Source organism: Acartia tonsa, chromosome 4, assembly GCF_053477335.1.
Source record: "Acartia tonsa isolate MP-2025a chromosome 4, ASM5347733v1, whole genome shotgun sequence".
NCBI classification, from domain to species: Eukaryota; Metazoa; Arthropoda; class Copepoda; order Calanoida; family Acartiidae; genus Acartia; species Acartia tonsa.
Window position 1 is genome coordinate 17163731 of NC_137263.1, and position 25474 is coordinate 17189204.

The window sequence follows — 25474 nt, forward strand, 5'->3', positions numbered from 1 at the left end:
TTTGTTTTAATTTCATAATATTTATATTTCAGTAATACGACTAACAGACTGACGGTCAAAGTAAATTACATACTGGATGCTCAAAACAATAGGAAATTTAATTTTGATATTTTTAACTACAAAAATTTTAAAAATCGGACCATAAACACCAAAGATATGAGGAAAAATGTGAAAAATATAAAAATAGCCAAAAACCTGCAAAAAGGCAGTCTGACCACCATTGATGTTTTCTTGAAACGACAGGAAATTTAATTTTGATATCTATAACTGAAAAAATTTTGGAAATCGGACCATAAACACCGAAGATATGGAGAAAAATGTGAAAAATACAAAAATAGCCTAAAACCTGCTAAAAAGCGGTCCTATCGCTATTGATGTTTTATAGTTAATTGTGCTCCTTAATAATGGGAATGTTGTCAAAAAATTTCAGCCTTTTATCTTTTATAGGAGCCGAGAAAATCACGTTTCCCCCAAACTAAGACATACGGACATACGGACATACAGACAGACGGACATTTCAAATTATAGAGTAGCTTCGCTACTAAAAATATGATTCAAATAACAATTATTGGGCTTTTTTAATGATGTGGTCATCTTTGTTTAAAAGATAAATTCAGTTATATCTATAATACAAAGTAGAACAATGTCTGTCCGTCTGTCCGTCTGTCCGTCTGTCCGTCTGACCGTCTGTCCGTCTGTCTGTCCGTCCGTCCCTTAAGATCTCGGTAACCACTGAACCGATCGGATTCTACTCTTCAGGGTATATACCTATTGGTCCTGTGGTGGTTTTAAGCTATTTTCTTGGGGGGTGGGACACCCCCAACCCCCCCAAAAACAAAAAAATCCCCCCCCATTTTTTTTTTTTTTTTTTTTTTTTTTTTTTTTTGTAGAATTCTTTTGTAGAAATATTCTTTTGTGAAGAATTCTTTTGTAGAAGAATTCTTTTGTAGAAGATTTCTTTTGTAGAAAATTTCTTTTGTAGAAAATTTCTTTAGTTCTTCTTATTTTTTATTTTTATTTTTTTTGTTGTCATCTCTTGGGGCAAAGCCCCTAGAGGCTAGGGGCGAAGCCGCTAGTAATTATTATTTTGATACGTACATAGGTATATTTTGCGTCCGCAAAGAATTTTTCAAAGCAAAGTTTTTCTTCTCTTTGAGACGGTGCCCTTCATAAAGAATAGCTCACTATAATAATTTAGAAATGTCAATTGTTAGAATTGCCCTATCAATTTCATTTTTTTTATATGTATATTAGTTATCCTGTTTTTTAATTGCGATTCCTTGGACGATTACCATTAGGCACTATCTCTTGCTGCAATTAGAAAACAATGGTGTGTACATAATATGTGGGTGAGTGGCGTGAATTGGACCTTTTTAATCAACATAGCAAATTTGATAAAACATACCCTCTTCCGCACACCATCCGAAATTTGCTTTAACCAGTACCAATTCTTTAATGCCATATTCCGAAAATTGGACAGGGTAATCAGGTCGATGGTTAGGTAATGCATCGCTGGATCTGTAAATTTCTAAATAAAGGTTTTGATACCTGCTTCTTGTGTTATTTGTAAAACGTCATTGGAAAGGGGGTGTGTTCGAATATCGGCCCTTACCACGGCATCACTGTTGAAGTCATGATTCTTTGAAGTTATGATTCAGATGCACACGGAAATTGGAAGCAAGAATCCGTTGGCCAATCTTAGGTTGATACGCACTATGTTACATTCCAAGCTGACTCAACTTTTACATCCCCTGACCTAGAGTTTTGGCAGGTGTTCCGTTTAAAGCCACCCTAATTAATGGCATTGTCGTATGAGGAGCATGGAGAGCATGATAAAAGTTGCTTGATAGGTAGAAGCCTACCTTCCTAAAAATCTCCCTCATTGCAACCTGAGGCCATCTCAAGGAAGGTTGCGTGATTATATTCTGATAAATTACAACAGCATTTGTCATCCAAGTGCATTGGTAAGAGGGAACTTGAACTCGGATTTTCCAAACCAGAGCGTAGTGCACTAACACTACTCTATGGGACACCCCTGCCTACTGATGCTAAGTCAGATGCGCGAAATGATTAATAGTATAAATGCATATTAATAGTATAAAATTTATATAAATGCAAATGTTCTAAAAGAACCACAACGCATAATCATGTACTGTAGAAAGGTCATCCAGGTCATAAAATCAAAGGGTTTGTAGTCTTTTATGGTCGTTAAGCAAATGCCATGGGATTACAAGAAATGTTTGGCTCTAAGTTGTTTCAACCATCAACAGAGGTGTTCAGCTATCATAATTCAAATCAAAGAACTGTCGTCCAAAACATAATATTTTAAAGTGTATAGAGTAGCTTTGCTGTAAATATAAAAAAAATATTGACCAGGTTTCAGTTTTATTCTTACACTTTGTTGGGGGGGAGGGGACTAGGGGGAGGGAGGACAGGGGAGGTGACAGTTTTTTAAATTACAAATATTCTTTTTATAATCAAACACTTACAAAATCAGATTTCATTCCAATTTTTTGTTATCTATTGCAAAAATTTTGAGAATAGAATATTATTATTCATTTTGAAATTTTTTTTGGAAATTTTTTCAAAAAATTACATTTAAAAATTACAACTTTTGTTAAATTAGAAATCTAAATTTATGCTTAGTAACAAACGTTTGGAAATAAATATTTATAAATATAACAAAATTTCGTTGATAAAATTTAAATGACATAAAACAAATCTTTCTAAATAAAACAATTGATTTAAAGAAAGTTTTTTGAACACAGTAATAGTGTCTGACTAATTATGACGTAACAAAAAAAATTAGCCAATGAGAGGCCGTTATTGACCAATGGTTAAATTTATAGTGGCCTCTCATTGGCTATTTTTTTTGTTACGTCATAATCAGTCAGACACTATTACTGTGTTCAAGTTTTTTTCTATTTTTTACATTTCTAGATTTTAGAACCAAACAGTATTTTGCGAAACAAATAAAATAATCAAATTTTTCTGTTAATCTGTCTAAAATTTGAATATATAAATGTTAATTTGTTTAATATAAAATTCCTAATTAATTTATCACCTTAGAGCTGGGTAATTAATTTTCAAATGGAGCAATTTTCAAGCAGTTTTCTTTTAAAAAAATCTTTTAAAAGCTGTTATAAACGAATAGATCTCCTTATACAAGCATAAATAAAGCTAAAATCATTACAAGTTTAACCCTTACAGCTCGGGCCCCAATTCCCACCTTAATAGATCGGGGGGGGGGGGGGGGGGGGGGCTCCAAGAGCCCCCCCCTCTATCTCGGCTCCTGTTACAGATAGAGACGTAAAATTTTTTTCTGGTGGTTCATGTGTATTTTTAGAGAAAATTACTTTTTCTAGTCATAGCGGCCAGGCCGCTCCTTAGCCGCTTTTAAGCGGCCAGCCGCTAAATTTTAAAACAGCTGTAGAGCGGCCAATTTTGCAGCTAGGATGACCAAATTTTAGGACGAACTTTTATTTTTCATAACAAAAAAATTACTTTTTCTGATCATCGCCGAAAAACGGCAAATAACGGAAACCGCCATTTTCGGCGGTTACGGCGGTAAAACGGCGGTTGGCGGCGCCAATTAATATTTTTATCTGTTTGTTGTTGCTCAAGGATTTACCAAAAAAAATTATAGGTCTCTAGCTGTAATAGAAGCCACGATATTCATGATATATGTCTGTAGTAAAAGCCGGACAAAAATCGGTCACAAAGTCGGTCAAGGAGCGGTCAAACGGTCATAACACCACTTTTCTCAGAAGGTCATTGATATCTAAGTATTCACCAAAAAAAATTTAGGTTTCTACCTTATACACAAAAGTCATAATGTAGAAATTAAGATTTACTTAGAATTTTTTTCTAAATTTGGTGCTACCCAACCGACTTTGACCGGACACCACGACCGACACAGACCAGATATCCTAATAAAATCAACTCTTGCCGACGTATAATTACTAAACTTAAAAAGTCATGAAGTCACAGCACTCCATCTTTGAGCCCCCCCCCCCGATCTGTAAGGGTTAAATATTCAAAAAGAGGGTAATTTTTTCTTCATAATTTTGTAAAGTTGGGAGATGTGTTGTAGTCAAATGCCTTTATTAGGTCAAAGTGTTCTTAATTATGGACCATTATATACACGGTGTTTCAGAAAAAACTCCGTTTTCTGTTTTTCTGACACAACCAGAAGGAATACAGAAAAAACGATTATATGTCCTTATTCTCTGTAAAAAAGTACATCAAATTTATAGCAGGTGTTTTCCATTATCTCTAAAAATACGGCCTCTATGATAGGTACATAGTTTCCAAAAATGCTTTATGTGAAAAATGTTGTGCAAGAAAAATTAAAATAACTCTTCTATTATGTATTAAAAAAATCGTAGAATTTCAATATTAATTTAGAAAAAGGTATAAGAAAAGTACCTTAATGAGTTTTAAGGTGAAATGCTTTTTAGCTCCTCACAAAAGCATTTTTAAGAAACTGCAATTTGTCATTTTTTCACATTTCTTGATTGTGATGCATTTGCAGTAAAAGAATCTTCTTTAATAACATAGGTTATAGTAAAAAGCAAAAAAACTCCTTTTTATTTGATAAAAAAATCTCTAAAGACAAAAAAGTTATTGAAGTTTGAATTTTTTTTATTAAAGCATTTAATTACAAATTATTCATAAATTATGAGTTTATATATTAACCTGTCAATCACATTAAAGGATTATAGGAATAAATGAGGGGTGGGGATTTACGAACATGAGCAATTTTTAAGGTCATGTTTCTTAAGTATACAAAAAGAAAAACTGAATATTTGTTTTCAGTGAGGGAATTTTAAATGAAATTTTTAGTGTAATTGGTAGAAAATTGTATTGGCCGTATTCAGATGATATTTTCAAGTGAATAAATTTTTGAAAACCAACCTTAAAGCACAAAATTCAACCAGAAAAAAGCATCATACGCATCTTTTGAAATATTTATGCTTTAAAATGCGCCGTTATTTTCAGAGATATTAAAAAACACCTGTAGCAATTTCGATGCATATTTTTATAGAGAATATTGACATATAATTATTTTTTTTGTACTCCTAATGGTTGTTTCCCAAATTTGGAAAACGCAGTTTTTATTAACGCCCTGTATATATATACATTTGGTTAAAATTAAGATTACTTTGACTTAATAAGAGCATTTGACACAACACCCAACTTTAAGGAATTACGCGAAAAAGATTACACTCTGTAAATTAAAAATAATGAAATAAACGTTAATTTTCTTCTTTCAAAATTCTTGAATTTTAAGATCTATTTTTGATTATTAAAACCTATATTTCTTATAATCTCAAATAACTTCTATATGTAAAGTATGCAACCAAAGCCATTATAAATTTACTGATATCATTTAAGATTTCTGGTCAGAAAAAATAACAAAAGTTCAGTTTAATTAACATCTCAAATAATCTTCATAAGTTTAAACCACAATTCTAAAAATTAAATTAAATTTTACACAATGTTTATCTTTAAATTTTCACCCCAGTTGACAAGCACATTCTTGTTATAAGTAATTTTATTTTGTGTATTAATTATATTTTCCTGTATTTAGATAGAAAATTACTAATAGCATTCAGCACCATTCTTTCATTGTTATAAAACCCCCGGGGATGCCTCAATAGCAGGGCTCGGCAGCCGCGACTAAGCCTCAACTTTAAACCTGTTTGGATTCTAAGAAATTCTTTTTTTTAAAAGAGGGATTGCCATATTTGGGTCTGTTTTGACTACCAGCTGATTTTTTAAATTGTGAAAGGTTGATTTCTCTGAGGCTTACAAGCGGCTGCCAAGCCCCGAGTGAATGAAAAGACAGACAGACAGACAGGGAAGCCTAGACAGACAAAAGGCTGCATAACAAGACTTTTTGGTATGGAATTTAATTCTGTAATGGGCATTACATATTTTTACCTTCCTTTGCTGGAATTATCTAAAAATGTCTACAAGGTGTCTCCTAAGGCTTTGTCATTAAAATTAGAACTTCTAAAATATTTATAAAATTGAACCTTTTTTATGTAAAGAAAATGTTTTTTTTTCATCCTACAATACAATACTTTGTAAAAAGGAAAATAATAAAAATCATTATATTAACAAAAAGGCGAAATAGATATTCTTTCTTTAACAACATATGCATGTTAGAGGCATTGGAAATATGAATTTTGAAAAAGTCTCATAATGCAGCCCCCTATTTTTTTTACACTTTACATAAGCACAGTTTTTTTTTTTTATTGTGACACATTTTATAAAGATGTAAACACATTGCAATATTTGAATGCCATGCAATAAATAAACATGTTATTGTACAATAAATGTACTTTCCTTGTGATACAATTAATATAAATTGTTTAGTAGGTCTACATCTATAAATATAAACTATCATGATGTATCAAGACTTTAGTTTTCAAACAGATTTTATTTTCTGTTTTTCTTGATATGAGTCTTTGTTAGTTTTATTTTACTTTTACGAATTAAAAATTGCATATTAATAATCATTTTTGCATTTATTTTGACATAATGCAAAGAAATTGAAAAGTTTTTTTTTCTTTGTTTACAAGCTTCGATGTGATAAATAATGCATCTTTTAATCTTTTTTGGTTAAATATATTTAATTTTTTTAAGTTTCCAATTTCTTTGCACTTTACAAGAACTTTACTGTCAAATATTCATACTAAAATTGACTCGTATACAAAAGCTAAGCATTACATACTATCTTATTTGTTGCTGTTCATCAAATTTTATTTACATTTTCAAATTTTCAACTTACAGTACAAAATTTCAATTTATTATTAAGTATTTATCCCAAGCTGTTTTTCACTTTTTGCTTAATGATGATTTACACAAACTTAAAATTAGATGACTGTTTTGTTTAAAGGCTAAAAAAATTATTTTGGTTGCACAATTTTGATGTTGATCTGAATTTTGTTAATCTGGTTGCTTTTTCTCAGCTGAAAGATTTCCTTGTAGCATTCTTTTTTTCAGAGGACAATAGAATGTAATGGAATAATTTGACATAAAGACATATTTTCACAATAGTCTGCATATGACATCTAGGGTATTGTCTTTCAAAGTTTATTATAAATATTATTTTTAGTGTCTTTAAAGACGAGGAGAAGCGCTTGTAATGATTTGAAGTTTGGAATACGACATTCAGACTGTTCACCGCAAATTTCTGCCACGACATTTCAGTGAATTGCACCCTGAAATAAATAGAAATAATTAGTGATCAATAACAACTTTCGCACTAGTATTGGATTAAACCCAGGGATTTAAAGGGATAAGACAATGGCCGATAAATTAATGTACATCCCGAATAATGATACACAAAATTACCCCTTCTTTAGATTACAATTAGTGTTTGAAATGTTTGGACGGACAGTGACACTCAACTTAATGAAACAAACTAAATTTTTATAAAAGTCCCCAAAGTTGCCAACGAATAGGAAAACTTTGGGGACTAGTGAAATAAACAACCCATTGTTCCCTGTCGCCCTGATATTTCTTCACAGACAACAAGTTTATAAGCCAACGAATAATAAAACGTTATTAAAAACTTTGGGGACCAGTTTAATTAACAACCCAATGTCTCTCCCTCCCCGGATTAAACCTATTATTTTAAAAATCTAACTGCCCATGAAGGGTACAAACAATTGGAAAATAATCCTGCAAAGTTAAAATACATCAGCCATTACTAAACCAGCTTACCCTAATCTAAAATATTGTGATGGGTGCAATTTATTGGATGCAATTAATCATAATTTTAAGTGTATTTTTTTAATCACATAAAAATAAAGTTGAGTTTGATCTTAAAAAAAAAATAGAAATAGATCAATAAATGACTGTAGCATATTATATACAAAAAAACAACATTTGTTTCTTTCCAGCATCTTCATAAGTATACTAGCGGCTACGCCCCAAAAAGGCCTCTAGGGGCACTTGAGGAGGGGAAAGTCGAATTTGATAACCCAATTTGTTATTTTAGATTTTAAAAGAAAAAGTAAAAAAAAATTTTTTTTGGGGGGGGGTAATTTTTTTCTAGGGCGATTATCTTAGTAGGGTGGTGGTACCCTCCCCCAAAATAGTTATAAACCTCCCAGTGACCTATGAGAAGCTACGCTGTTAAGGAGAACCCGTTCGGTTCAGCGGTTAGCGAGATCCTTCGGTACAAACACACAAACACACAGACAAACATCCTATTACTTTAGTATAGGGATAAAGCTAAAATTGTTAAATGAAATACAAGATAATTGCAAAATTTTAAAAATAGAAATAAATTAGTTTTTTTTATATTGTTTGTAAAGCTTGAAACAACAAGGATAGTTGAAAGTAAGTTTCCAATCACTTCTGCAAGTTTTTATTATTTTTATATATAAAAAAACCATAACTTATAAACATCTAGAAGTTAGAACGAAATGGAAATGGAAGAAAAATTAGCCTCAAATTTACCCAAGACATTTATAAATCAGTATTTGTCATCAATTTTCATGTATTAGAAAGTTTTTAAAATTTTTTTTGTGCTTTGGCTGAAAAAGATCAGATCTCTAAGTTTTTTTTTTTTTACAAAGTTAAAGTAAAATCTGAGGTCGAATATGTATAAACAAGGATGACAACATCCATAAAAGCGAAGCACTGAAACAGTAGGACAAACGGACATTAACACTTGTATAGTGTTAGAACTTAATTATCATAATATAAATTTATAAGAGTCAAAGCAAAATTGTAAGTAAATTTGTTGTAAAACTGCTTGATACAGGATAATTTTTATGGACATACTTACATTTTTAGGGCTTGATCATAGAGTTGCTTCGCTTATTACATTATACTTTGTTGTCCCAGGAATCAATATACAAAAAATCAGATCAATCCGATGATTTGATCACATAAAAATTTGTTGTTAAAAAAGTAAAAAAATCAACATGTTTAAAATGGACGTACGGACATTTTGGTAATGATTATAGAGTTGCTACGCTTTCGAAATCGTACCTAACTACTAAAGGAATCACCATGCAAAATTTAAAATCGAGAGCACAATTCTAACATGCCTAAATTAACGGAAAAAGCTATCCGTTACGGACGTACGGACAGACGTACGGACGTACGGACGGACCGACCCTAATTATAGAAAAGCTTCGCTTTTAATAAAAAAAATTTGGAAATCTAAAGGAATAAGGTAATGGCCGATAATTTGATGCACTTCCTCAATGATGATAAAAAAATAATCATTAAGTAGGTCAAAATTAGTGCTTGAACACACAAGTTAATGAACCAACCAATCAAAATTCAATAAAAGTCTCCAAAGTTAATGAGCCAACAAATAAAAAGGCTTTTATAAAAATTCCAATTTCGCCTCCTTCCCTGCGATATGAAGGTACATTTATTAGTGGCAGTGATAGTACAACGTTAAAATAATATATAATCACCCAATATGTTGCAAACAATCAATGTATTGAAAGCTATCACAAAACTTTTACACAAATATATTTTCTATTAAAAATTTATTACATTTTCAGAAAAATAAAAAGAGAAAGATAAAATTGTTATAACGTAAAGCAGAACTTTTTAAAATTCTTTTGTTTTCATATTCATAACTAGCGGCTACGCCCCTAGAGGCCCCTAGGGGCACTTGAGGAGGGGGGAGTCGAATTTGATAACCCAATTTCTTATTTTAGATTTTAATTTAAATCCCCCCATCATTAGATAAAAAAATTTAAAATTTTTTTTTTGGGGGGGAGGTATTTTTCATTTTTGGGGGGGGTTAGGGGTGTCCCACACCCCAAGAAAATAGTTATAAACCTTCCCGGGACCTATGAGAAGCTACCCTGTTAAGGAGAACCCGATCGGTTCAGCGGTTAGCGAGATCCTTCGATACAGACACAGAGATACACAAACAGACAAACATCCTGTTACTTTAGTATAATGATATCTTTTGTAGAATGCCTATAGAATTTTTAAATGAAGAAGGTGCATTATTTGCCAAATGTACCACTTTTCTGCACTACCTCTCCGATTTTGTTAAAACTCTATATTTTGGTCCGTTGGGTGATTCAAGGATGCTGGATGGCCAAAAAAAAGTTTCAGAGTCCCTGGATGTCTAGATATCTAGCTATCTATGAAGGTGGGTAACAAAAATTTAAAAAACACCCATTTTTTCACAATTTTAAAAATAAATTTTTTCATCAATCTTACATCCAACCTATACATTTTATACACCAAAATGATCCTTTATTCATGTAAAAAGCGCACATAATGCCATTTTGGCCAAAACTCTAATTTTACAGGGTGTCCAACAAAAAGTGTATTTTGGATATCTAGCGTAATACCCAAAATACCTGTCCGAAAAAAATCATTTTTTTTGGCTTAAATCCTGTGTTTTATCTGTGGGCATATGTGGTATATAACGGTTCGGAGGACCCGGGACTTTAAGGTTGTCAAATTTCATTTTGGGACACCCTGTAAATGTGATTTTTGTGTCTGTAGAGCTAAAACTTGGTCCAAATTGGCTATTTTTTTTCAAATTACTCTAATATGTGTCTTAGTATGTTTGGCCATAGTGTTTTCTGACCAGATCAATATTTTCCTATTTTTTGGACACCCTGTATTTTCTAAAAAAGATCAAAAAAATTTTTGTTTTTTTTTAATTTTTTTTTCTATTTTTAAGTTACTTAAAACTGTCATATAGATACAGATTTTGACTAATAACAATAATATTTGCCTATTTTACAAATTTTTACACTTTTGGGACACCCTGTGCATGTTTTTAAAAAATGATGGTTTTTGCCCATTTTTGGGAGTAAGGAGTCGTTTTAGGGCCATAGACTATTTCTTCATTTTTGTAGAACTTTTCAAGATACATCATTTGTTATTTATGCAAAAAGCGCAAAAAACGAACCGTTTTGCCGTTATTCACTGCCAAAGGCGGAATTTTTTTACGTTTTTTGACGTTCCCGAGGTTCTAATGGCCATTTGAGGTAGGAAGACGTTGATTTTTCAAGATAACTGTGAAATACTTTTATTTAGGCATTTTAATTTACTAAATTTCATGTGAAGTCAAATTTTTTGTGCAGCTAACCGTTTTTCGTCGAGATGGATTTCAATTGTTAAAACAAGAAAATGAAGTGAATATAATATAAATCATTACTATAACATAAGTAATAAAAGAAACATAAACCATGTGCATTTGAAATTCCTTTTGAAAAAATCGGTTGGATATACAAAAATTTTTACTTCACATGAAATTTAGTAAATTAAAAAGCCTAAATAAAAGTATTTCACAGTTATCTTGAAAAATCAACGTCTTCCTACCTCAAATGGCCATTAGAACCTCGGGAACGGCAAAAAACGTAAAAGATTCCGCCTTTGGCAGTGAATAACGGCAAAACGGTTCGTTTTTTGCGCTTTTTGCATAAATAACAAATGATGTATCTTGAAAAGTTCTACAAAAATGAAGAAATAGTCTATGGCCCTAAAACGACTCCTTCCTCCCAAAAATGGGCAAAATCCATCATTTTTTAAAAACATGCACAGGGTGTCCCAAAAGTGTAAAAATTTGTAAAATAGGCAAATATTATTGTTATTAGTCAAAATCTGTATCTATATGACAGTTTTAAGTAACTTAAAAATAGAAAAAAAAATTTAAAAAAAACAAAAAATTTTTTGATCTTTTTTTGAAAATACAGGGTGTCCAAAAAATAGGAAAATATTGATCTGGTCAGAAAACACTATGGCCAAACATACTAAGACACATATTAGAGTAATTTGAAAAAAATAGCCAATTTGGACCAAGTTTTAGCTCTACAGACACAAAAATCACATTTACAGGGTGTCCCAAAATGAAATTTGAGTAATAAACAGCCCAATGTCCCATCCCTCCCTGTATCCTGTAACCAAAATTCAATAAGTAATTCAAATAAAGATTAAAATTAAGTGGGGGGGGGGGGGGGGATATAACTGAGTTGTCATCTTGCGAAAAAAATGAATTTTGTTCCTAATTCTGGTAATTGGTTGGAGTGCAGGCTGGGGGTGAACAGGATAGTATGGAACTGGAGACCAGAGTACACCACACACATTTACCAGGGATAAGACAATGGCCGATAAATTTATGTACATCCCCAATAATAAAACACAAGATACGTCTTTTTTAGATTTAAATTAGTGGTTGAAACATTTGAAGACTCAACTTAATGAGCCAACCAATCAAAATCCACTATAGTTCCTAAAGTTGTTAAGCCAACATACGAATAAGAAAACTTTGGGGACTAGTGTAATAAACAGCCCATTGTCCCCTTATATCTCTGACAATTCCTCACAGACAACTTAGTTCTTTTTTTTAACACAATGTGTAATTCAACATGAAGTGAATGCACTAGTTAGTGTAAATGTGTGTGTGTGTGTTGTGTGTAAGTATCTGTGTGTGTGTGTGAGAGAGAGTGTGTTCTGCCTTACAAATGACTCCAAGAACTACTTTTCTTAAATGCCTAGAGTATATACCAGCTATGTATATAAATATTTATGTGTAAAGGTGCATATATTTATTGTATATTGCCTCTCACTATTTTCAAATATCTTTTTGTTTTGTCTAAAGGAAAAATGACCTTAGAGGCCTAGAAATTTGTTTTAAAAACTCAAAATATTGTTTAAATTGTGAAATAAATCATATAGATTATACGTTTATATTATGACAGGTAAAAAAATTTTCGTCAATTTAGCATGCTAACATGGACATCACTTATCGGTCAGATAGTTCATCCAGTAAGAGAGGAGTGGATGAACCTAGGGGTTGGATTGGGGGATCTTTATTTTACCCAGCTACAAGCTTCACTTTCTTTGAGTACAAGATAATCTGGTGTAAGATCCAATGAATAATAAATTCATTATTTATCCTTAATTTTTTGTAATATTTATGATTTATCATTTCAAACTATTTTTTCAAGGTTTATAGTTATGATATGTGTATTAGTGTAAAAGTTGTAGAGTCATCAAATTAAATGACAGTGCCATATTTCCTATACTCTACCTCTTTGCGTCCAGTGCCGAACGGAGCAGCAGAAGGAACTTTTCTATGTCCCGACTTCTCCCCCATAGGGTCGTCCGAACTTTCTATGGCAAAATAAAAAAAAATATACATCTTTATAAACAGGTGTATAATAGTCTTTTTCTATGTTTAATCCTTTTTTAAAGCAAAGCCTCTCTACATTCAGGAGTTGTCTGTTAACTTGTCTGTAATGTATAGCTCTGATCCAAAATTTGGTCATACATTTCTATCAAATCAAATCGTGCATGAGGAACAATCTGGGAAGTGTAGCAACTCTATAATTATCACCAGAAAGTCTGTACGTCTATTGAATCGTTTTGTTTAATAAACTTAATTGTTTGAATGAATCAAATATCTAGTAACATATTTGCCTTCATCAAATAGTCTTTAAATGTCGTCTGTATTTCTTTTTTATTTGTTTAAATATATTTTTAAGTGATTTTTTGACAAATTATTTTTTTTCCTAATTGAAATATCAGCCTAGAGCACAGAACCTCTCCCCCCTTACCTAATTTAATAAGGGGATGAGTAAGTTTTTTTTCTTGTCAGGTTAGGTTAGAGGTTATATAAGGGCATCTTTAAAGGTTAGCAATAGGTAAAAACTTTACCCCCCCCTCATTATTTTCAATCTATTTAAAAAAATAAGGAGGGGGGGATTTAAGTGGTCGATAGGCATTTTAAGAGGAAGCACCAAGAATTTACTTGAACCTAGTAATAGTGTCTATCATTTTATCTTTGTGACGTAACAAAAATCGAAGTATGAGAGGGGAGGTGGGAAAGGAATCCCCTAAAAAAGAGATGGATTTTTGTTACGTCACAAAGATAAAAAGTTAGACACTATTACTAGGTTTATTTACTTGCTATATTGAAATAAATGATTAAAGAAGAATGTGTCAAGGATAATTAATTTTGTGCTTTAATTCAAAGAAGAAGGGGTGGGGAGAGGTACTGGCGATTAAATTAATTGACCTACAGGTATTTCTCCCTCTTATCCTGATAACCAGAGACTACCAAAGACATATATTATACACAAGAATGGTAAGAGGAGATTTATTTACCATTTTCCATAAAACAATAGTCATACCGAGGATTGACTAACATTGGAACTTTTTAGTAATCAAGTCTTTTAAATCCTATTCCGGCGGGAGGGACAGAAGGAGACTCCTGAAAATCCTTTTTCTTGGGAAGGGGGACTATATGGCACACGGGAATAACAAAACTGGTTTTAATCTTTGATTTTTCATAATTGTCTATAATACGATGCGATAAATAACTATTATGACATTCAACATTTTAACTTAATTTGAATTTGTGAGAAATCTGAAGATTCTTTGTGAAAGACAAATTGATTATAAGATATGAAATTATTTAATTGACAAGGCCCATTTCTTAGATTTTTAAAACACTTAAAGACACAAAGTTTAAATAAAATGTATTGTTGACGAAGCTAATGATCTGTTTAATTTTCTGACATCTTCCCTTTATTTTATGTGGAAGTTACGTTCAGATAAACACAGGTTACTTAATTGTAGAGTATCCTCCCTTAGAAATATCTTTTTACCTTTTCTAACTAACTCAACACTGGGCGATCTTGAGGACCTACTTGAAGATTTCTCAGATTTTGAAGAAGAATTTCTGCTGGAAGTTGCATGGATAGACTGGTTGGACTGGGCAAAATCCAGCCGCTTGGAAAACTCACGTTCTCTCCCGTTGCCGCCGCCCCCCCGCTCGCACTCGGTGTCCTCACATCTAGAGGACACCGACGCTGACCGTCGCCGCGCCCGCCGCCGTTTTGTGACCTCGCGTCCTATCGAGTCGTGAAATGATATTGATTCATTGTCAGGTGTGAGTGATCTCAGAGTGCGGCGTGGCAAGGAGGCGGCTGTGTCGCGACTGGACATCGTCCGCCCCTTGCCTAACCTGTACACGTGAGCACCATTGGAATGCATTGTCTCTACATTGCGTAGGGGCTTGCTGCTGCTGTCTTTGCTATCACGGAATGTTTTCCATTCTTTTGGGGATTCAGCATCGTCACTGAACACGCTGTTCTTTCCACTCGTTGTTGAGCTCCTGCACGGGGGCGGTGGCGGCCGTTTTTCCTCCTCCACCGACCCGGTCGAGCTGTGGCGCAACGACCGCGAATCCTCAGAAACATGCGATTCCCGGCTGCCACGCGTTGTTTTTGATCTAATACTGCTAGAGTGAAAGGTGAGCCTTGAGTCAGTGTCGCGGCCGCTGCTAACCATACAGCCGGAGTAGCGGCACACATAGCCGTCACTGCTGCCCTCCTTCGAGCACGCCTCGGAGTAGGATTCGAACTGGCGCTCTGACGACGGGGTGCGCGTGTAGGACGATTGAGACTTAGCCTTGTGCTCCCGTCGTCCGTTCGGTGGGTGGCGGTGCACAGTTGTGTCGTTGTTCTCCTCCTCTGAGCTCCGCTGGGACAAGGAGGATTTATGGGAGTCATGGCTTGAATATGAATCACGGGTCTCCTAAACAAAACATATTGTATTAAAATGTATAATAATAATAATAATGTGCAAGCACAGTCTGTAAAACATCCAGGTGCGTTAGAAGGTTGTGCATTAAGATATATAAGTTTTCCGGAATTTTAATGTTAGGGGGAGATTTGAAATCTGCATCAAATTTTAAGGATTTTTTTTATAAAATTCGTTTTTTGTATAATTCTTTATCTAAAAGCGGAAATGCATTTTAAGTTAATTAATTTTGACCAATAGGATAGGTGGATTTTAAACTACCTGCGCTCTAATTGGTTGAATGATTTACGACATCCTATCAGAGCGCAGATTTTTTTAATCCACCAATCACTGATGCCAAAATTAATTAACTTAAATTGCATTTCCGCTTTTAGATAAAGAATTATAGAAAAAACGAATTTTATAAAAAATCCTTAAAATTTGATGCAGATTTCAAATCTCCCCCTAACTTTAAAATTCCGGAAAACTTATATATCTTATTGTGCAGTGTACTTCCTCCTGAAAATAATAGTCTATTGGGGGCCACCCAAATCCGCGGCATAAACCTAATTCTTAATCCTCTCGGTGATGCGTAGAATTCGAATTTGCCCAACACCTTGTCTTACTAGGGATCTTTAAAAATCACATACTCCTGCTATGTCAGGAATGTGACATCAAAAGTAAGAGTAAGTAGAATCTTCAATTTTAATCTCCCTTGAGAGGCAAATTAAGGTTAAAAACAAACTTTTTGGAGTCCATTGTTTCATAAGTCCCTAGGGTCATACATATGACGAGAAAGCATTGACAATTTTTTTTAATTGGTGTAAGAACTAGATGGCCTTTTTTATCATAGTTATTTCTTTCATCGTATTATAAACGGCTTTCCGCGGATATAGAATGTACACTTATAGTTTTTTCGTATGGATGAGAACCGGTTCCTTTCCACCGGATTCGAATGAATACGAGAAAAATATTTCTTACCCTTGGTTTCTTCCTGTCATCCTTGTCTCTGTCTCTATCTTTGTCTCTGCGTAAACTAAAGTTGTCTACTTTGATGACAGATGTCTCTGCTATCTTCTCTATGCTCACCCTAATATCACAATATTTCATATGTTAAATTATTTTCAAAAGCAAAGCTTTTCTATAATTAGGGTAGGTCCGTCCGTAACGAATAGCTTTTTTCGTTAATTTAGGCATGTTAGAATTGTCCTATCAATTTCAAATTTTGCATGGTGATTCCTTTAGTAGTTAGGTACGATTTAGAAAGCGTAGCAACTCTATAATCATTACCAAAATTTTCGTATGTCCATTTTTAAACATGTTGATTTTTTTACTTTTTTCAACAACAAATTTTTATGTGATCTAATCATCCGATTGATCTGATTTTTGGTATATTGATTCCTGGGACAACAAAGTATAATGTTATAAGCGAAGCAACTCTATAATCAAGTCCTAAATATGTAAGTATGTCCATAAACATTATCGTGTAACAAGCAGTTTTTCAACAAATTTACTTACAATTTTGCTTCGACTCTTATATATTTATATTCTGATTATTCAGTTCTAACACTATATAAGTGTTCATGTACGTGTGTCCTACCGTTTCAGTGCTTCGCTTTTATGGATGTTGTCATCCTTGTTTTTAGAAGATTAACTGAGCTTTAACTAGCTAAAATACAGTTTCTGTGTTTTTGACAATATTATTTTAAAAATAATTATTGTCAAACATAACATTTTACAAAAATACACCAACTTAATTTCAAAAAACATTTACTGTACTTTATTTAGCTAGTTTCAATAGAGGGATATTTTCGTTACAATATCGCTATTAAGTTAATACATGTGAGTTCCTCTTCTTGTAAATAAACTCTATTTTATGAATAGTGTCAATCCTAGCTTATTTTGAATCTCTATTTATGTAAAGTATTTTTTAAAAAAGGATGAAAAAATACATAAGTAGATAAGCACAAAAAATCTTCATTGATTTACACACGGACTGAATGAGCTATAGGTCAGATGTTTAATTGTCATAAAAAAGAGAGAAAATATGAATAATAGATATCACGAAACTTTTATAAAATAAATAAGTGTTTGTGTCTTTTGTTACTTGACCGAAAGACCGACGGAATTAGTAAATTATATACTGGATGCTCATTAGTAAAAATCTTACCAAAAAATTTGAGCTGTATATCTTAATTATCAGCAGAGAAAATAACATTTCAATTTTAGAGTTACGAACAGACATGCAAAGTAAATTAAAGAGTAGCTTAGCTATTGAAAAGAGTGTTGAATAATATAAATGAAATATTGTGCCTTTGTTGATGAATATGAGCCGCAGTACTATTTCTCCTCTCAGCCACCAAGTTTCTGTCCACACTTAACCTGCGGACATCCTTGTGATTGACCAGAACTCCAGCACTGCCTGTAGAGCTGCTGCCAGCCTGACCGCCAGACCTGTCGCCACTGTGCCGCCTCTCCTTGTGGTGCTGCGAGCTGGCGATGATGACCCGGGTATCACTGTTCAGCGACGGCTGAGAATAACTGGCCTAAAACAAAAAATGATGTATTGTTATATCTAAACACTAAAAGATCCACTATCTATGTTTAACAAGAGCTGGATCTTTAAATCATTTTAGTGGTGAACCAGATCGGGGTGCACCATTAAAATGATTTAAAGATCCAGCTAAGATGTCTGTTTGTCTGTAAGTCTGTGTATTCTTCCATAAGATTTCGCAAATTGCTCTGATTTGCTTTTTCTGTACAGGGAACTTTTTTATGTTTCATTTATTTCGGGTGAGAGTACCTCCACTCTAGAGGGATAAATCGCCCGTAGAAAAACGCCCTGATCCTCCCTCTGTCTAAGTATTAGAAATTTAAGGTGGGGTGTCGAACTCAATCCTTTTTAAATACCCCTGCCATTTAGCACAAACTTCCCAATTTTTTACAAAAATAATTCTCGCGTAAAGAAAATTAACCAAGTACATATTTCAATGTTTTGATTTATAATTTTCTATTTAATGGTCGCTTTTTAGTATCGCTAATGACCATCTTAATGGGTTATACTGAGCAACTAATTGTGTGTTAATGTTGTTAGTAAACTACAAAGATTTAATATATAAATTGTTAAATCTGGATTTTTTTTGATTATTATTGAATTACTTAGTATAATTCATTATAACTCAGATAATCTTTATAGTAAAGAGACAGAATGTGAGACTGTCTGTCTCTCTGTGTGTTTGCAACTAAGGATCTCGGAAACTACTAGAATGACATTGCTCTTTTACTGTGAAGCTTTTAATGAGAGGTATTTATATCTATGTATTTGTGGGATGGTGGGTACCTCACCCCCTTTAAAACAATAAGAGTCATTCCAGGCCACTTGTGGCGTAGCCGCTTGGCTCATAATAAAGTGACAAATTCACGGATCTTAGAGGTTAAGATAATGGAATAAAAATAATTTACATATCCAATGATGATACACAAAATTATCTCTTATGTCGAGTAAAGTTATTGCTTGACACTGGTATGAACCAACAATTTAAGACTTTATAAAATTACCCACACGAATCTTTAAAAAAACTTTGAATACCAGTATAATTTGCATACCAACGTCCCCTCCCTTCCTCCCTGGATAAATTGGACTTTTCAAAATAATTTTTTACACCCATAATTGCACTAAACTTTACACAAAATTCATAAGCCCAACAGCATGGCATGTTAAAGGGAGCTAGTTTATAGTGTCTATATAAAAATATGACGTCATACAATACAAATTACCAATGACAGGCCAATATACATTTTAATTGACCAATAGTTGGCCAGTATGACGTCATTTCTTATAGGCACTATAAAAAACTTCATGTTAAATATTCAACAAAGAAAACAAATTTTTTTTTTATTAATTATCATTTTTATGATGCATAATTAAGTGTACTATAGAATAGGCTCTTAATAAATAAGAATGCTTGTGTGAAGTACTGCAGGAGTCATTACAAATACTTGAACAAAATAGTTTATGGAAAATGTTTGGTTGAGGTGGTGCGGCAACCTGTAATGCCTAACTATGCATATAGTGCACCAAAACTTGGTATGAAAACCTGGTGCTGCTGCTTAAAGTAACTTTACATTATTTCAATAAACTAAACAAAGTTGCAGTAGACTACCTCGCGGCACTATCCTTTTATCTCTTCTCTGAACATATGCCTCCCCCCCCCCCCTGCCTTAATTACAAAACAATTATTTAAGACTCCTGAATATGCTCAGACCCCCAGCAATAATGTTTCTGGGACATTGGGTTGTTTATTACACTAGTCCCTAAAATTTTCTTATAACGTTTTTAATCGTTGCCTTAACATCAATTAAATTTTGACTGGTTGATTCATTAAGTTGAGTGTCCAAACTTTCAACCATGAAATGTAATCTACAGAAGGGGTAATTTTGTGTATCATTATTGTGGATGTATATACATTTCTCGGCCATTGTGTTATCCTTTTTAGATCACTGGTTCCTGGGTATTTTCTCAACCTCACCCAATCTAACTAAGCCTAAAAGTGACATACAATTTTTAGTGATTTAATGGGATAAGACAATGGACAATAAATTGATGTACATCTCTAATGATAATACATAAAATTACCCTCATTGTAGAGAACAATTAGCGGTTGAAAAGTTTGAACACTCAACTTTAAAAACCAACCAATCAAAATTCATTAAAGTCCCCAAAGTTGTTAACCAACGAATAAGAAAACGTTATTATAAAATTTTAGGGACTAGCCCATGTAAAATTTTACTTTCCTCAAAAAAAAGTTGAAATAAACGGGTTTATTGGGGGGGATATTGGTTTTCATCTTTCAAAAAAAAGAGATTCTACCTCTATTTTTCCAGAATCTCCCTCCTTAATAGCATCTTTCTGTTTCTAGGAGGCCCCCCCCCCCCCCCCGAGTAAAGTTTACTTACTGCAAAGTTTTTATGAGCATAACAAGCTAAATTTTGAAATCCTTTTCTGTAAATAAAGTGAGGAGCAGCAATACAATGGATATAGAATATACGTGGATATCATGACAGGGGAAAAATTGTATTCAATTTAAGTTGCTAACATAGAACTCATCTATTGGTCAGTTCGTTCATCGCGTAGGAGGTGGGGGGGGGGGTATGTGGAAAAGGAGGATGGATGGATGGGAGTTATCGTTATTTTAGCCCGCTGTGGGTTTCACTTTATTAGAGAACATGAAAATCTGGTGTAAGAGCAGCAGGTAGGGAGGGGACAATTGCAGTTCAACTAATCAACAATTTAGCAGCTATTGAAGTCAGAATTTCAATCATAAATATTTGGGAGGAAGAATTATTATTCTTCGATTGTCTTATCCCTGTAATACTTGAGAACCAAACAAAAGAATTTTGTGCTCTCTATGATTCCAGATTCCCATTCGAAACTGAAAATTAAACTATTCACCGAATGTCAACAAAATTTCATTAAAGCACAGCCAAATTAATCTCGCAAATAAAGGGATATAGAAAACATGTGAATATTTTGACAGGGGAAAATTTTCTTGCATGGACCTTATCTATTGGTAAGTTCGTTCATCCAGTAATATGTAAGGGGATGGGGTAGAGTAGGGTGGATGGGGCGTGTATCATTATTTTAGCCATCTGCAAGTATCCACTGACTTAAGTATATGAAAATCTGGAACACAGTAATAGTGTCTGACTGATTATGACGTAACAAAAAAAAATTAGCCAATGAGAGGCCGTTATTGACCAATGGTAAAATTTATAGTGACCTCTCATTGGCTAATTTTTTTTTTGTTACGTCATAATCAGTCAGACACTATTACTGTGTTCGAAAATCTGGTGCAGCATCCACGTAATCATATATAGATTCGCAAAAAGGTTTATTTATCTAAACATAGGCAAATATAACTTAAGTAGATATACATTTTTATGTTAGTGTTAATTTAAGCATTTAACATTTTGATTCGAATAATTCTGATTCTAACAATTGTGCTGAGGCGTCGGTAGGGAAGGTAGCTGTAGGTCTATATAATAAGAGATATAAGTTTTCCGGAATTTTAATGTAGGGAGTAGATTTGAAATCTGCATCAAATTTTAAGGATTTTTTATAAAATTCGTTTTTTGTATAATTCTTTATCTAAAAGCGGAAATACATTTTAAGTTAATTAATTTTGACCAATAGGATAGTTGGATTTTAAACTACCTGCGCCCTAATTGGTTGAATGATGTACGACATCCAATCAGAGCGCAGATTTTTTAAATCCACCAATCACGGATGCCAAAATTAATTAACTTAATTTGTATTTCAGCTTTTAGATAAAGAATTATACAAAAAATGAATTTTATAAAAAAATCCTTAAAATTTGATGCAGATTTCAAATCTACTCCCTACATTAAAATTCCGGAAAACTTATATCTCTTACTATATAAGGTTAGATTTTTTATGCCAATCCTTTTCTATAATTAAGGTCTGTCCGTACGTCCGGCACAGACGGTTAGCTTTTTTCGTTAATTTAGGTATGTTATCCTATCGATTTCAAACTTTGCATGGTGATTCCTTTAGTAGTTAGGTACGATTTAGAAAGCGTAGCAACTCTATAATCATTATAAGAATGTCCGTAAACATGTTGAATTTTTTTTTACTTTTTTAACAACGAATTGATCTAATCATCCGATTGATCTGATTTTTGGCATATTAATTCCTGGGACAACAAAGTATAATGTTATAAGCAAAGCAACTCTATAATCAAGTCCTAAAAATGTAAGTATGTCCCTAAACATTATCCTGTATCAAGCAGTTTTTCAACAAATTTACTTATAATTTTGATTCGGCTCTTATACATCTTTATTCTGATTATTCAGTTCTGACACTATATAAGTGTCAATGTCCGTTTGTCCTACCGTTTCAGTGCTTCGCTTTTCTGGGTGTTGTCATCCTTGTTTTAATAGGGCTTTAAAATAAGCATTATCCTATAATATAAAGTAAGCTTTTTTTTGACTGCTCTACAGATGTGGTTCTACTTTATACAGTGAAGCCCCTCAAAGGCTCTGAGAGGGTTTTAGGCTATTTAATTTTTTCAAATAAGTCTGGGTATGGTTTTTGGCTATTTTTCTGTTCTCCGAATATAGAGCCCCTAGATGCTAGGGGCGCAGCCGCTAGTAACTTATAAAGACGTAGGCTCTTTTATTTGTTAATACAAGTACTTAATTTGAAATAATAAAAGAGTGAATTATTCTTTTTTAGAACACCCTGCATATTTATAGAAAACAAAGCTATTTAAACATAAAATATTTTTACAATGTGGGAAAGAAAAATAAACTTTGTGTGTGTGTATTAACTCAACACAAGATCTACATATCAAATATTCTGAGCTCGGCTATACCAGAGTATTTCTTATCCTATCATGTATAGAGGATTTTTTGTCTGAAGCATAAGTTTGCAATAACTACTAAACCGATTGGGTTCTCTATATTAGGTAAGCTTAACATAGTCAAAACTGTGCATGGCAATGTGTTGCGCCAGTTTTCTGTTTGCTCTAACTATTCAGGGAGTAAGGGTGGGGACAATGGATAGAATATTAAATTTTTTAGAGTCTCAGACTTCGGGTACTGGCTTAAAGGGAATGTGCATGAATTTAGCAGTTTCTAACTGACTTTGGGTACTAGCGCATCAATGCCCCGCTAACTATTTGGTCAAATCTTCTGGATAAATCTGGTTTTCATCGCTTTTCAGCGAACACTCTTAAATTGAATTAATTGCCCATTGCCCCCTCCCTTACTCCCGGCTAGCTATTAATGACATATATGCATTTGGAATCATATTTAACGTCTTTAGTTTTAATGCGGTGTTGAGCTGAGATTCGATCCTGTCGACAAGCGAATGTGCTAAGCTCAGGGGTAGCTATTATAACAATCAATTCTACAAAAAAATCACGAAACCTTATAAAGTTTTTTATGTAAAATCAGGAAATCTTTTATGTTTTATGTAAGTGAAGCATGGTGGGAAAGAAGGGGAGGAAAAGGGGAAGGGGGTTGTGAGGAAATTTTCCTTTAGAATTGTTTGTCAGAATATCATTCTCTCGTCCCTGGTTAAGCTATGGTCGCTGGTCAGATGTAAGGCTAATAAGATATATGTACTTTAAAAAATAAAAAAAGATTATTTCACGCAACATATGATATTTGTTTCTAATTAATTGATGGATGCGTGAAAATACATACTTAGTATGTAATTAATTAAGGGCTATGAATTAATAGCTTTTCCATTAATTAATCTAATATTCATATGTTGTACATATGTATAAATACAGATGCGTCTACCAGAGAAAAAAAAATCGAAAAATTGCTGTGAAAATATAAAGCCTCAAATTTTTTTTTATAAAATCTATTTCATGATCAAAATTATGGGTGAAATTAATAGCTATTTCTCGCATCGTATTATAAACAGCTTTCCGCGGATATAGATTATATTCGAAGAAAGCTGGATATAATACGATGCTAAACATAGTGTTTTCGTATGGATGAGAACCGGTTCCTATCCATCGGATTCGAATTAATACGAGAAATGATTTTTATGATACAATTTGTACTTTAACGTACAAAACTAACGTACAAACCCAAACCAACCAAGGGAAAAACACTGCAGAGCATTGTAACAATTAATATAGGATACAGGTGGATATATTGACAGGGAAAAAATTGTCTTGAATTTAGCTTACTAATATGAACGTCATTTATAGGTCAGTTCGTTCATCCAGAAGAAAGGTATAAGATGAGCTAAACGAGGAAAGGGGATATCGTTTAGCCAACATCAAGCATAATTTCATAAAAATCTTGTGCAACGTCCATGTAATAATATATCTATTATTGTTACCTGGAATGGTGGTGGAGGAGGTGTAGGTAGAGAACTTGATAATATATTGGAGGATGCCTTGCCGCCACCCTCAGCTCCTGACGATCCCTCCCCGCTTCCCTTCACTGACTGGAAGCTGACCCTGCTGCCGCTGCTGCATGCGGGACACCATTCGCCCTCGCTGCCAGACTTGGCGTTGCGCGACAGCCGCTCACCCCAGTCGTTGTCCGACTTGCCCCTTACTAGTCCCCGGTCCGTCCAGGACGAGTCACAATCTGACTTGCCCCGAGGCAGGGTGTTCCGCTCGGGAACCCAATTCACATCGTCAATACTTTTGCCGCGCGGCAACGTTCCTCTTTCACTTCTAGTTCTATAGTCAAGGTCTGTGTCAGGACTGCTGGTGCCAATCCTATGTTGGTGAGCCGTCGACACCGACGCCGTCGAGGAGCAGATGGCCGAGCGGGCCGGCGTCGTGAACGCCGACTGTTCCCGTTCCCGCCGGTCGCGCTCCAACGACTGATCTCTGCTGCGACTGCGCAAGATAGGAACTGGACTGCTTGACCGCTCCACACGGCTGGATGGGGGCAGTGCGTGTGCACTCCAATAGCCCCAAGCCATTTTTTTTATAGATATTTCTAACTTATATTTTATTTGACTGTGTGTGAGCTTGGCTGACCGCAGCCAGCTGGGAGCTAGCGACTTGGGGTGAACACACTAGCTCTTTGTCCAACCCATTGTTTTCTACATAGTCTGAAAAGTAACAATATTTCAATAGAAATTAATTATTTTAATCACCTATTTAAATTGTAAAAATATTAATTACTAATAGAAATAAAGGAGAGATAATAACTTGGATTTAATTGGAGGGCTAAAATGTAAGAAAAAGGTAATAAAGAAAATTGGATTGTATGCATATAATGTTGAGTTCTACTGTGCATAGCCACTCCCCAGGGATGTAAAGGGATAAGACAATGTTAGATATATTGATGCACATCCGCAATGGTGATACCCAAAATTACCTTTTCTAAAGATTACAATTGGTGATTGAAACGCGTGGACAATCAACATAATGAA

General features: G+C 33.8%; 1 protein-coding gene and 1 long non-coding RNA gene across 3 annotated transcripts; one reads left to right on the top strand and one right to left on the bottom strand.

Annotated features, from left to right (window-relative positions):
• Window positions 1-2914: 2914 nt before the first annotated feature.
• Window positions 2915-7114, top strand: LOC145316295 (uncharacterized). The gene is made up of 2 exons (XR_013878414.1): window positions 2915-3195; window positions 4027-7114. It is a non-coding gene; the product is annotated as an uncharacterized LOC145316295 (long non-coding RNA).
• LOC145316294 (uncharacterized) lies at window positions 7089-25146 on the bottom strand. Of its 2 annotated transcripts, XM_080156725.1 has the most exons (6): window positions 24422-25146; window positions 17854-18086; window positions 16522-16630; window positions 14625-15555; window positions 13046-13128; window positions 7095-7232 (listed from the first exon to the last, which is right to left on the bottom strand). In XM_080156725.1, the coding sequence occupies exons 1-6, from the start codon at window positions 25016-25018 to the stop codon at window positions 7218-7220; spliced, it is 1968 nt and encodes a 655-aa protein (XP_080012851.1). In that variant the 5' UTR covers window positions 25019-25146; the 3' UTR covers window positions 7095-7217. The 2 variants fall into 2 exon arrangements, with proteins under 2 accessions (XP_080012852.1, XP_080012851.1); XM_080156726.1 differs by lacking the exon at window positions 13046-13128 and having other exon boundaries at window positions 7089-7232.
• Window positions 25147-25474: the final 328 nt, after the last annotated feature.